Source organism: Panthera uncia, chromosome E3 (genome assembly GCF_023721935.1).
Source record: "Panthera uncia isolate 11264 chromosome E3, Puncia_PCG_1.0, whole genome shotgun sequence".
NCBI lineage: Eukaryota > Metazoa > Chordata > Mammalia > Carnivora > Felidae > Panthera > Panthera uncia.
Window position 1 is genome coordinate 27,592,758 of NC_064815.1, and position 13,423 is coordinate 27,606,180.

A 13,423-nucleotide genomic window follows, 5' to 3' on the forward strand; every position below is an offset into this window, starting at 1 on the left:
ACCACACTCAGATATCACCTCACGCCAGTCAGAGTGGCCAAAATGAACAAATCAGGAGACTATAGATGCTGGAGAGGATGTGGAGAAACGGGAACCCTCTTGCACTGTTGGTGGGAATGCAAATTGGTGCAGCCACTCTGGAAAAGTGTGGAGGTTCCTCAAAAAATTAAAAATAGACATACCCTATGACCCAGCAATAGCACTGCTAGGAATTTACCCAAGGGATATAGGAGTACTGATGCATAGGGGCCCTTGTACCCCAATGTTTATAGCAGCACTCTCAACAATAGCCAAATTATGGAAAGAGCCTAAATGTCCATCAACTGATGAATGGATAAAGAAATTGTGGTTTATATACACAATGGGGTACTACAGGGCAATGAGAAAGAACGAAATATGGCCCTTTGTAGCAATGTGGATGGAACTGGAGAGTGTGATGCTAAGTGAAATAAGCCATACAGAGAAAGACAGATACTATATGTTTTCACTCTTATGTGGGTCCCGAGAAACTTAACAGAAACCCATGGGGGAGGGGAAGAAAAAAAGAAAAAAAAGAGGTTAGAGTGGGAGAGAGAGCCAAAGCATAAGGGACTCTTAAAAACTGAAAACAAACTGAGGGTTGATGGCGGGGGTGGGAGGGAGGGGAGGCTAGGTGATGGGCATTGAAGAGGGCACCTTTTGGGATGAGCACTGGGTGCTGTATGGAAACTAATTTGACAATAAATTTCATATAATAAAAAATTTTTTTTAAAAAGAATGAATGGGCTAACCAAGAAGTTAAAGAGGAAATTAAAAAGTACATAGAAGCCAATGAAAATGATAACACCACAGCCCAAAACCTCTGGGACGCAACAAAGGCGGTCATAAAAGGAAACTGTATAGCAATCCAGGCCTTCCTAAAGAAGGAAGAAAAATCTAGATACACAACCTAACCTTACGCCCTAAGGAGCTGGAAAAAGAACAGCAAATAAAACCCAAAACCAGCAGAAGACAGGAAATAATAAAGATTAGAGAAATTAATTAGAGAAATTAATTAGAGAAATTAATGCTATCAAAACCAAAACAAAAAACAAAAAACAGTAGAACAGATCAATGAAACCAGAAGCTGGTTCTTTGAAAGAATTAACAAAATTGATAAACCACTAGCCAGTTTGATCAAAAAGACAAGGAAAGGACCCAAATAAATAAAATGAAGAATGAAAGAGGAGAGATCACAACCAACACCGCAGAAATAAAAACAATAATAAGAGAATATTATGAGAAGTTTTATGCCAATAAAATGGGCAATCTGGAAGAAATGGACAAATTCCTAGAAACATATACACTACCAAAACTGAAACAGGAATTAACAGAAAATTTGAACAGACCCATAACCAGTAAAAATTGAATTAGTAATCAAAAATCTCCCAAAAAAATGAGAGTCCAGGGCCAGATGGCTTTCCAGGGGAATTCTACCAAACATTTAAGGAAGAGTTACCTATTCTCTTGAAGCTGTTCCAAAAAATAGAAATGGAAGGAAAACTTTCAAACTCTTTCTATGAAGCCAGAATTACCTTGATTCCAAAACCAGACAGAGACCCCACTAAAAAGGAGAACTATAGACCAATTTCCCTGATGAACATGGATGCAAAAATCCTCAACAAGATATTAGCCAACCGGATCCAACAATATATTTAAAAAATTATTCACCATGACAAGTGGGATTTATACCTGGGATGCAGGGCTGGTTCAATATCCACAAAACAATTAACGTGATTTATCACATCAATAAAAAAAGGACAAGAACCATATGATCCTCTGAATAGATGCAGCGAAAACATTTAACAAAATACAGCATCCTCTCTTGATAAAAACCTTCAAGAAAGTAGAGACAGGAGTATACCTCGAGATCATAAAAGCCATATATGAACGACTCAACGTTAATATCATCCTCAATGGGGAAAAACTGAGAGCTTTCCCCCCAAGGTCAGGAGCAAGACAGGGATGTCCACCTTTGCCACTGTTATTCAACATAGTATTGGAAGTCTTAGCCTCTGCAATCAGACAACACAAAGAAATAAAAGGCATCCAAATCGGCCAGGTGGTCAAATTTTCACTCTTCGCAGATGACATGATACTCTATATGGAAAACCCAAAAGATTCCACCAAAAAACCACTAGAATTGATTCATGAATTCAACAAAATTGCAGGATATAACATCAACGCACAGAAATCGGTTGCATTCCTATACACCAACAATGAAGCAACAGAAAGAGAAATCAAGGAATTGATCCCATTTACAGTTTCACCAAAAACCATAAAACACCTAGGAATAAATCTAACCAAAGAGGTGAAGAATCTATACACTGAAAAGTATAGAAAGCTTATGAAAGAAATTGAAGAAGACACAAAAAAAATGGAAAAATATTCCATGCTCCTGGATAGGAAGAACAAATATTGTTAAAATGACACTACCCAAAGCACTCTACATATTCAATGCTATCACTATCAAAATAACACCAGCATTCTTCACAGAGATAGAACAAATAATCCTAAAATGTGTATGGAACAAGAAAATACTCCAAATAGCCAAAGCAATCTTGAAAAAGAAAACCAAAGCAGGAGGCATCACAATCCCAGACTTCAAGCTATACTACAAAGCTGTAATCATTAAGACAGTATGGTACTGGCACAAGAACAGACACTCAGATAAATGGAATAGAGAACCCAGAAATGGACCCACAAACGTATGGCCAACTAATCTTTGACAAAGCCGGAAAGAATATCCTATGGAATAAAGTCTCTTCAACAAGTGGTGCTGGGAAAAGTGGACAGCGACATGCAGAAGAAAGAACCTGGACCACTTTCTTACACCATACACAAAAATAAACTGAAAATGGATGAAAGACCTAAATGTAAGACAGGAAGCCATCAAAATCCTCAAGGAGAAAGCAGGCAAAAACCTCTTTGATCCTGGCCACAGCAACTTCTTATTCAACACGTCTCTGGAGGCAAGGGAAACAAAGGCAAAAATTAACTACTGGGACCTCATCAAAATAAAAAGCTTCTGCACAGTGAAGGAAACAATCAGCAAAACTAAAAGGCAACCGACAGAATGGGAGAGCAGCACTATCAACAATAGCCAAAGTATGGAAGGAGCCCAAATGTCCACTGATGGATGAATGGATAAAGAAGATGTGGTATATATACACAATGGAGTATTACTCAGCAATCAAAAAGAACGAAATCTTGCCATTTGCAACTACGTGGATGGAACTGGAGGGTATCATGCTAAGTGAAATCAGTCAGTCAGAGAAAGACAAATATCATATGACTTCACTCATATGAGGACTTTAAGAGACAAAACAGATGAACATAAGGGCAGGGAAACAAAAATAACATAAAAACAGGGAGGGGGACAAAACAGAAGAGACTCATAAATATGGAAAACATACTGAGGGTTACTGGAGGGGTTGTGGGAGGGGGATGGGCTAAATGATAAGGGGCATTAAGGAATCTACTCCTAAAATCATTGTTTCACTATATGCTAACTAATTTGGATGTAAATTTTAAAAAATAAAAATTAAATTAAAAAAAGAAAAAAAATCTCAACAAGATACCAGCAAATAGAATTCAACAGTACATTAAAATAATTATTCACCATGATCAAATGGGATTTACTCCTGGGCTGCAGGGGTGGTTCAATATTTGCAAATCAATCAACATGATACACTACATCAATAAAAGAAAGATAAGAACCATATGAGCCTGTCAACAGATGAAAAGAAAGCATTTGGCAAAATACAGCATTTATTCTTATAAAAACCCTCAACAAAGTAGAGACAGATGGCACATACTGCAACATCATAAAGACCATGTACAGGGACGCCTGGGTGGCTCAGTCAGTTGAGCATCCGACTTCAGCTCAGGTCGTGATCTCATAGTCTGTGAGTTTGAGCCCGCGTCAGGCTCTATGCCGACAGCTCGGAGCCTGGAGCCTGTTTCGGATGTTGTGTCTCCCTCTCTCTCTGACCCTCCCCCGTTCATGCTCTGTCTCCCTTGGTCTCAAAAAAAATAAATAAAGGTTAAAAAAAAATTTAAAAAGAAAGACCATGTACAAAAGACCCACAGCTAATATCATCCTCAATGGGGAGAAGCTGAGAGCCTTTCACCTATGTTCAGGAACAAGACAAGGATGCCCACTCTCACCATTACTATTTAACATAGCACTGAAAGTCTTAGCCACAGCAAATCAGACCAAATAAATAAATAAATAAATATCATCCAAATCAGCAATGAAGAAGTCAAACTTTCACTACCACAGATGACATAATACTCTATGTAGAAAACACAAAGGACTCCACCAAAATATTGCTATAACTAATACATGAATTCACCAAAGTCTCAGGATATAAAATCAAAGTGCAGAAATCTGTTGCATTTCTATGCACTAATAACGAGACATCAGAAAAAGAAATCAAGTCATTGATCCTATTTACAATTGCACCAAAAATAATAAAATACCTAGGAATAAATCTAACTAAGAGGTAAAAGCTCTGTACTCTAAAAACTATAAAAGATTTATGAGAGATATTGAAGAGGATGTAATAAATGGAAAAGCATTTCATGCTCATGGGTTGGAAGAACAAACATTGTTAAAATGTGTATACTACCCAAAGCAAATGACACATTTAATGCAGTTTGTAAAATTTTGACAATTATTTTGTAATTAGAAAAATACTCCTACAAATAAAAAGATGTGCAAATAAATAACTGTACAACCATATATTTGTTCTCTATACAAAGAAATATCAGAATATCTTCCCATATAAGGGTGTGTTCCCTTTTCCAGGGTTCCCTCTACCTTTCAGGATGGAACTCCTCAGGCTCTGGCCAGAGATCCAGGTCCCGGTGAAGAGTAAAGGTTGGCACCATCACCACTGTCCCTTTGGGAATGAACACACCACTGATTTCCACATCTCTCTTACAGACCCTCTCAAGTCTACCAGCGATTGGGTATAATCTGAGGGTTTCATTCAACACCATGTCAAGATACTCCATCTGTACAAGAGCATCATAAGTGGGAGGTGCCTAGAAGGAAAGAAACAGATTTTGATGAATTGAGATTTGGAATCAATGTTCAGCTCAGTCTATGCACTATTACTGAATTGTTAGGAACCCCTGAGAAGCATGTATTTTAGTAAATGGCATATGAACATCTTAATGTCTACCATATCCCATGACCTGCTCAATCGCCCCCTACCATGTGTATGCAATAGTAATGACTAGGGCTGACTGCTGGGTCAATCCCCTAAGTAGGGCTTAAAATCCTTCCACCTGCAGCACACAATTTCAGTTCTAGGGAAAGTTGTTAAGGGGATCAGAACCTTACTCTCAGCCCCACCTCCTGTTGTGGGAAGGGTCTGCTAGTTGTCCCTTCGGGGTTTCACTGTTTGTCAAATAAACCGCTCCAGCCCCAGAGGCCAGGTGTCTTCATAAACAGGAATTCCAGTTTTGGAAGAGATCTGAGACAGCATGGGCAATATGTGCCTATTGCTTGGTATTGTATTTAAGAGCCAACATTGGAGAAGTTAAGAGTTCAACCAGGATCCAGGCACCCTGGCTCATAGCCTGGCTTCTTCACACTAGCTATGTGATAGTGTAAGAAAGTTATGTTGTCTCTCTGTAGCTCAGCTTCCTGCCTTGTTACATAGAGATATTTAGAGTTGACCCTTCAGAGGGTGGATGGTAGAGACACTCACTACTTATCCAATATCCATGTAGACCCCCATATTTCCCAGCCTATGTGAATTTAGGGGAAACCACTTTGAAAATGGGCTGTGAACTAAGGAGATGCATGTGAGTTTGGGGCCAAACATCTGAAAAGCAAGTGAGCAACACTCTATCTCCTTGTTCCCCAGCCAACATGAAGCCCCCAAGGTCCAGATAATGCAGGTATAAGTGGAGCCTCTTTGCTCTGTATCCCCAAGTAACTATATGGAGCAGAGACTCATCCTCCACTAATACCCATGCTGGACATGCAAATATGAGTTACAAGTAAACCTTTGTTATGAAAACCCACTAGATTTGAGAGTTAATATGTTACTGAGGCATAAGCGAGCATATCCTGACCCCCTTGGCCAGTATGAACCACTCACCTTGTTAGGGAAAGTTGCATCAATCTCCTCCTGCAGTTTCTGCTGGACATCAGGATGAGTGGCCAATTCATACACAAGGAAGGAAAGAGAAGTGCTGGTGGGCTCATAGCCAGCAAAAATAAAGATAACAGATTGGGCCACGAGCTCCAGATCAGACAGAGCTAAAAGGAGAAGAGAGACATTTTAGTTAAAGCAGGTAAGTAAAACATCATAGTTTAGATAATGAGAAATCTATTTGAAACTCCTAAATCCCTCAGGAGAAAAATATAAAAGCAATTTGGAATCAAACTCAGAGTGGTTTCACTCTGATTTCAATCTTCCACAGTGAGAAAGAGGCAAAAGTTGTCTTGATCTGGTTATTCCCAAAGTCTATACTATTCTTAGCCATCTGTTTCTGGTTATTACACCCTCCCCACCACCACAGATGGGTAATTTCAGGAGATGGCATTTCTGTCTAACATACACTGTGTTATCAGTCTGTCCGTTAGAAAATCCTAAGAGTATGCCAGGCCTAAGTAATATGGGATGGTGCTCTCCCCCCCCCCAGGAAAATGTAAATTCTTTCAGCTAAAATAAGCTTAAATTTTTTGACAGTTTAATTAATGCTAAGGCTTAATTGTCAGGAAAATTAAATGATCTTTCATCTAAACATACTTGCAGGAAAGAAGAAAATAATGTTGGGCTACAGATAAACTCTTGGTCCTCAATGTGTGGTTCATGGATCAGCAACATCTGGGAGCTTATTAAAAATGCAGAATCTCAAACTTCACCTAGAGCTATCGAATCAAAATATGAGCTTCATGAGATGTGGTGATTTGTGTGCACAATCTAGTTTGAGAAGCATGGATTATACCCTTGAGAAGTCTCAGCTAATAGAAGACCTGGGGCACAACTCTTCCAATGGATGATCTCAGATATGTACAGAAACTATAACACAGACAAAAAGCTAGAAGAGTTGTGTCTGATGCTAGTCTAATCAACCACATTAAAACAGCAGAGAAACAATGATCAATAGAAGGACATTGGCCAGCATGACATATAGACAAACAGAATACAGTAAGTGTTTCCATACAAATTTTAGGATTGTTTGTTCTAGCTTTGAGAAGAATGTTGGTGCAGCCACTCTGGAAAACAGTGTGGAGGTTCCTCAAAAAATTAAAAATAGAACTATCCTATGACCCAGCAATAGCACTGCTAGGAATTTACCCAAGGGATACAGGAGTACTGATGCATAGGGGCCCTTGTACCCCAATGTTTATAGCAGCACTTTCAACAATAGCCAAATTATGGAAAGAACCTAAATGTCCATCAACTGATGGATGGATAAAAAAGATGTGGTTTATATATACAATGGAATACTACTTGGAAATGAGAAAGAATGAAATATGGCCATTTGCAGCAACATGAATGGAACTGGAGGGTGTTATGCTAAGTGAAATAAGTCAGTCAGAGAAGGACAGATACCATATGTTTTCACTCATATGTGGAACTTGAGAAATTTAAGACCATGGGGGAAGGGAAGGGAGGGAAAAAGTTACAAACAGACAGGGAGGGAGGCAAACCATAAAAGACTCTTAAATACAGAGAACAAACTGAGAGCTGATGGGGGTGGGGGAGAGGGGGTGGGTGATGGGCATTAAAGGGGGCACTTGTTGGAATGAGCACTGGGTGTTGTATGGAAACCAACTTGACAATAAAATTATATTTAAAAAAAAGAATATAGTGAGTGGAATTAGCAATGCTTATTCAATCATGGCCTGAATGTCACCTTCCTTAGAGAATGGTCCCACTCTGAATCATAACCCAACTTTTTATTTTCTCCTGGAAGGAACTCAGTATAGTCAAGCTTTAATCACTTTGATTAGAACTGAATTAGGACCATTAGATACTTAGAGCACTGAAATTAGCATGGTACCTGCCACAAACACATAATTCACAACTAAGAACAATACAAAATGAGTGTAAAAAAGGTCTACAGAGTTCTGATTTCCAAGTCATACCTTCTGTGATGCTGCTGTGGATAAATTCAACTATCATATTCTTTCCTTTGATTATTATGAACCCCATGATAATCTTTAGAGCTGTGGTAGACACTTACCCAATGTGGCTATTTATACTTAAATTTTAATTAACTAGATTAAATACAATATAAGATTCAGTTCTTTAGTGACACTAGCCACATGTCAAATGCTCAATAACCACCTGTGCATAGTGGTTCTATACTGAACCAGGAGTATGTAGAATATTTCCATCATCACAGAAAGTAGAACTAGATAGATAGAATAGAATACCATAAAACAGGATAGGATAGGATAGGATAGGATAGGATAGGATAGGATAGGATATGGACACAGTATAGATATATTTTAGTAGTGTGATCCTTGCTTTTTCTCTAGAATCAACTGTTAAATACTCAAAAATTCTGTGAGATGGTTGTCAAACCATAGATATCCTGAAATTAACTATGATGGGACTATTTCAGTCATAGATACAACTATAAACCAAGGCTCCCTTTTTCTTTTAGACACAGCATAATCATTGGCTGTGGATATAGAAATATTTATGTTTATCACTCCTATATGAATATATTTGATGTTTTTATTTGGTCTACTGAGAGAAAATAGAAGCAAAGAAACCCTAGTAACAATGAACACTCCTAGAGCCCAGATTTTGATTTCTAAATACCATTCTCGCTAAAAGAAAACAGAGATTCTTGGAGAAATGGCTGATTCCAAGGCTCATCAGAGGAAACAGAAGAGAAGCCTGGAATGTCTCACACCAGAATGCTAGGAAATGCTCAAAAAAATAATATGGGAAAGGGATAAAGAATACTCTATTTACTGTAATGGTGGATATATGTGTGTGTGTATATATATAATATATATTATATACACATATATAAAATTATATATTATATATATTATACACACACACACACACACACACGTGTGTGTCAAAACCCACAGAATGGACAACACCAAGAGTGAACTGTAATGTAAATTATGAATTTTTGAATGGTAATAATGTGTCAATGTAGGTAAAATTATTATAACAAATGTACCACATGGTGAGGGATTTTGATAATGGGGAGTGCTGTCTGTAAGTAGGGCAGAGGGAATATGAGAAATCTGTGTCTTTCACTCAATTTTAGTGAACCTAAAACTGTGATAAAAGTGTATTAAAAATATTAAAAAAGAAGAAAGAAAGAAGAAAAGGGAAAGGAGCCCACTTGAAAGTGCTTCCAGAGAGCAAATCTGAGAGAATTGAAGATATAACTAAAGAATGATATCAGGGACTAAGTAATAAAAGAGATCATACTGACATATACAAATAAATTAATTAATGAGAGAGAATGGAAATCTCACCCTAACAATGGACTTTCCTCAAAATGTTGAAGAAATGGTAGAATTAGAAATTCATCATTTTGCAACCACCATAGTAATAATGGTTTTAGTCAAATACCATTCATGGATGATAAAAGTAGTAGGTGAATGTCTAAAGAGAAATGCAGTACTTATACAACTGCAAAGGCATCCTGCACCAGTTGCTTATTAATTACAAAGGGAAAAATAAAAGTTTACAGTAGATTGGGGCACCTGGGTGGCTCAGTCAGTTGAGTGTCCGACTTCAGCTCAGGTCATGAACTCACGGTTTGTGGGTTCGAGGCCCATGTCAGGCTCTACACTGTCAGACTGTCAGCATGGATCCTGCTTGAGATCTTCTGTCCCCCTTTCTCTGTCTCTCCCCTACTTGTACTCTCCAAAAATAAATAAATATTTAAAAAAAAAACTTTACCATAGATTAAGCCAGTGAACACAACTTTAACCAGGTGTCCCAAGTGAAGGTCACCAACAATGGGGCCATGTGATTCCTGGTGTGATGAAGCCTTGATATGAATTTCCAGACAGAGGTTCTGATTCAGTGGGTCTGGAGTAGGCCAGAGGATTCACATTGGAAACAAGCTCCCCTGTGGCAGACTACTGACTACTTTGTCTATCATTGCTCTTCAATGATCTGAGGGCTTCTGGAAAGTGTTCCTGGCTACCATTTGTATCTGAGCATGTGTCATTCTCCAATTTGAAGAAATTCCATCCATTGGAAACCTTCCTCCACATCTCAGAACCACCCCATGTCTCTGATCCACCCCATTGCTGGCCCTCTGAAGCTCTCCTTGCTTACCTTTATGGGTGTCCGTTTCTTTGGAATTCTGGGAGTTAATCATCAGCTGAAGCAAATCCACTCGGTGCTGAAAGCAGAAAGAGAAATTGCAATGACAAAAAGTCACTTGTGAAGTCAGAATTAAGTCAGGGGTGCAGGACTTAACTTCTTTCCTAAGAATATGGCCCCTTTATGCACAAAGGTCTCACTAGTTTTCTCAGAGTCATCACTAAACAAAAACATCCAGCTACAAACTTGGAGAACAGGATGCTTCCCTGAAAGGAATCCAGCTATTGCGTCCCACTGCTTTTTGGTTCTTGCCTTCAGCTTTTCTGGCTTTTGACCACAGCTTCCTGGACAAAGAATTGCCTGCTCCCTCTCCTGTCATGCCTGCTTGCTCAGGAGAAAGTCCCTGATGCCAGTCCTTTTTAACTCTGGCCTTAATTTTTTTTTTTTACATTTATTTATTTTTGATAGAGACAGAGCACAAGTGGGGGAGGGGCAGAGAGAGAAGGAGACACAGGCTCCAGGCCGAGGCAAGCTCCAGGCTCTGAGCTGTCAGCACAGAGCCCAATGTGGGGCTCAAACTCACAAACTGCGAGATCATGACCTGAGCCGAAATCAGACACTTAACCGACTGAACCACCCAGGCACCAATGGCCTTAATTCTTATTGAATGGTCACATAGATCAATCCCCTGACCTCTGCAAACTCCATGGAGAGCTTCTGTGTCAGCATCTTCCAGTGCCCCACCCTCTCAGAACTCTGCACAATCTTCACTGACATCTTGGAGTACCCAGCACACATTCTTTTCTGGCCACCAAGCTTCAAGAAGGCAAAACTGGCTTAGCCAGCCTGCAGCCTGAGTGTCCAGTGAAGACTCCTGCCCACTCCAGAAAATGGCAGCCTCAAGTTTAACAAAGACTATACTTCACCCTGTACTTGATAGGATCTTCCATTGGAGAAGGTGTAAAATAAGAGGCTTGGAATTGAAAGGATTATTTGTCCATATAAGATCTTAGAAATTATACTACCAGGAAAATGATTTTACATAATACTTTTTACCCTTTCACAATTTAATGAAGGAAAGTGGTAGTTTTTCTCTCACCAAATTTTGTGCAGTGACATACCAGTTGCCATGCTTATTATTAAATTTTAAATATTCCCTGACTCATTTTCTTCTCTCCTTCCCTAACCTCCACCTTCTTCATTCTCCCTGAAATGTTAGAACTCTCCTGCTCTAAACTCTACAGTTCTCTGTCTACCATAAGAGATGAATCATGGGGTTTTACTCCTGAAGCCAAGACTACACTGTATGTTAACGAACTTGAATTTAAATTTAAAAAAAAGAAGTGTACACATGAGATGTACACAACCCAATAAAAGATCAAAAGCGAACACCCACATGTAACCACCACTGGATTTACCTTTTGTTTATCTTTGAGGCGACTTTCCTTCATCCTTTTTACAGATTTTGTGAAAAAATTAACGACACTTTTTGGAAACAGCCAGATATTTAATAGTTCAAAAACTGGGGTAAGGAATGGGAAGAGTACTGTAAGGAAAAAGAACAATGGAAAGCACAGTGAAAATGCAAAATTTACCTGGGACAATTATAATTTGCTCTTCCAATCAGAGGAGTAAAAGACACGAGGAGTCATTAACTTTATGACCTTTACTGGAAATTTTAAAACAACGGCTGAGCCAGGGCAAGTCACACATAGGGGTCACCACTACAGCAGTGAGATCAGTGTCTGCTTCCACCTCTTTGCAGTGACCAAAGCAACAGAATTGCATTCCCGGATATCTTAGCTTTTATTTTTGGAGTAGAGTCTCTTTGGATAAATAAGATCATAATATGCTACTCTAATTAATCATGCTATTTAAGGGGCACCTGGGTGACTCAGTTGGTTAAGAGACCCACTCTTGATTTCTGCTCAGCTCATAATCTTGAGGTTTGTGAGATCGAGCCCTACATCAGCCTCTGTGCTGACAGCATGTAGCCTGCTTGTGATTCTTTCTCTCCTCTCTCTTTGCCCCTCCCCCTGCTCACACTCTCCCTCTCTCTTTCTCAAAATAAACATTTTTTAAAAGGCAAAAAGTCATGCTTTGTAAGAAATTGTCGTCAGGATGCAAATAATACACAGGATGCCCTTCAAACACAAAGGAATATAGTTAGAAATCAAGAGCACAAAGAATACTGGGAAACTCACAAATATGTGGTAATTAAACATTCCACTCCTATATAAACAATGGTTCAAAAAAGCAATCAAAGGGTAATTGGGAATCACGTGGAAACTCATACAAATGAACACATGACATACCAAAACTCACGGGATGTAGCAAAAGCAGTGACCAGGAAGAATTTTTTTTTTTTTTTTTTTTAGAGTATCTCTCTTTTTTTTTTCAATATATGAAATTTATTGTCAAATTGGTTTCCATACAACACCCAGTGCTCATCCCAAAAGCTGCCCTCCTCAATACCCATCACCCTCCCTCCCCTCCCTCCCACCCCCCACCAACCCTCAGTTTGTTTTCAGTTTTTAAGAGTCTCTTATGCTTTGGCTCTCTTCCACTCTAACCTCTTTTTTTTTTTTCCTTCCCCTCCCCCATGGGTTTCTGTTAAGTTTCTCGGGACCCACATAAGAGTGAAAACATATGGTATCTGTCTTTCTCTGTATGGCTTATTTCACTTAGCATCACACTCTCCATGTTGCTACAAAGGGCCATATTTCATTCTTTCTCATTGCCACGTAGTACTCCATTGTGTATATAAACCACAATTTCTTTATCCATTCATCAGTTGATGGACATTTAGGCTCTTTCCATAATTTGGCTATTGTTGAGAGTGCTGCTATAAACATTGGGGTACAAGGGCCCCTATGCATCAGTACTCCTGTATCCCTTGGGTAAATTCCTAGCAGTGCTACTGCTGGGTCATAGGGTATGTCTATTTTTAATTTTCTGAGGAACCTCCACACTGTTTTCCAGAGTGGCTGCACCAATTTGCATTCCCACCAACAGTGCAAGAGGGTTCCCGTTTCCCCACATCCTCTCCAGCATCTATAGTCTCCTGATTTCTTCATTTTGGCCACTCTGACTGGCGTGAGGTGATATCTGAGTGTGGT

The 13,423-nt window shown here is 39.1% G+C and overlaps 1 protein-coding gene across 5 annotated transcripts in view; it reads right to left on the bottom strand.

Annotated features, from left to right (window-relative positions):
* Nucleotides 1-13,423, bottom strand: part of LOC125928549 (cytochrome P450 3A12) — a 134,677-nt gene that overhangs the window by 67,973 nt on the left and 53,281 nt on the right. For 3 of the 5 annotated variants that reach the window (XM_049639275.1, XM_049639272.1, XM_049639276.1), the window contains 4 exons: nucleotides 11,723-11,850; nucleotides 10,317-10,383; nucleotides 6,138-6,298; nucleotides 4,844-5,070 (listed from right to left, as the gene is read on the bottom strand). The exons of the other annotated variants lie outside the window; for them this stretch is intronic. In XM_049639275.1, the coding sequence (XP_049495232.1) occupies nucleotides 4,844-5,070; nucleotides 6,138-6,298; nucleotides 10,317-10,383; nucleotides 11,723-11,850 (583 nt within the window). The remainder of the gene's footprint in view (nucleotides 1-4,843; nucleotides 5,071-6,137; nucleotides 6,299-10,316; nucleotides 10,384-11,722; nucleotides 11,851-13,423) is intronic. 5 annotated transcript variants of the gene reach the window in all.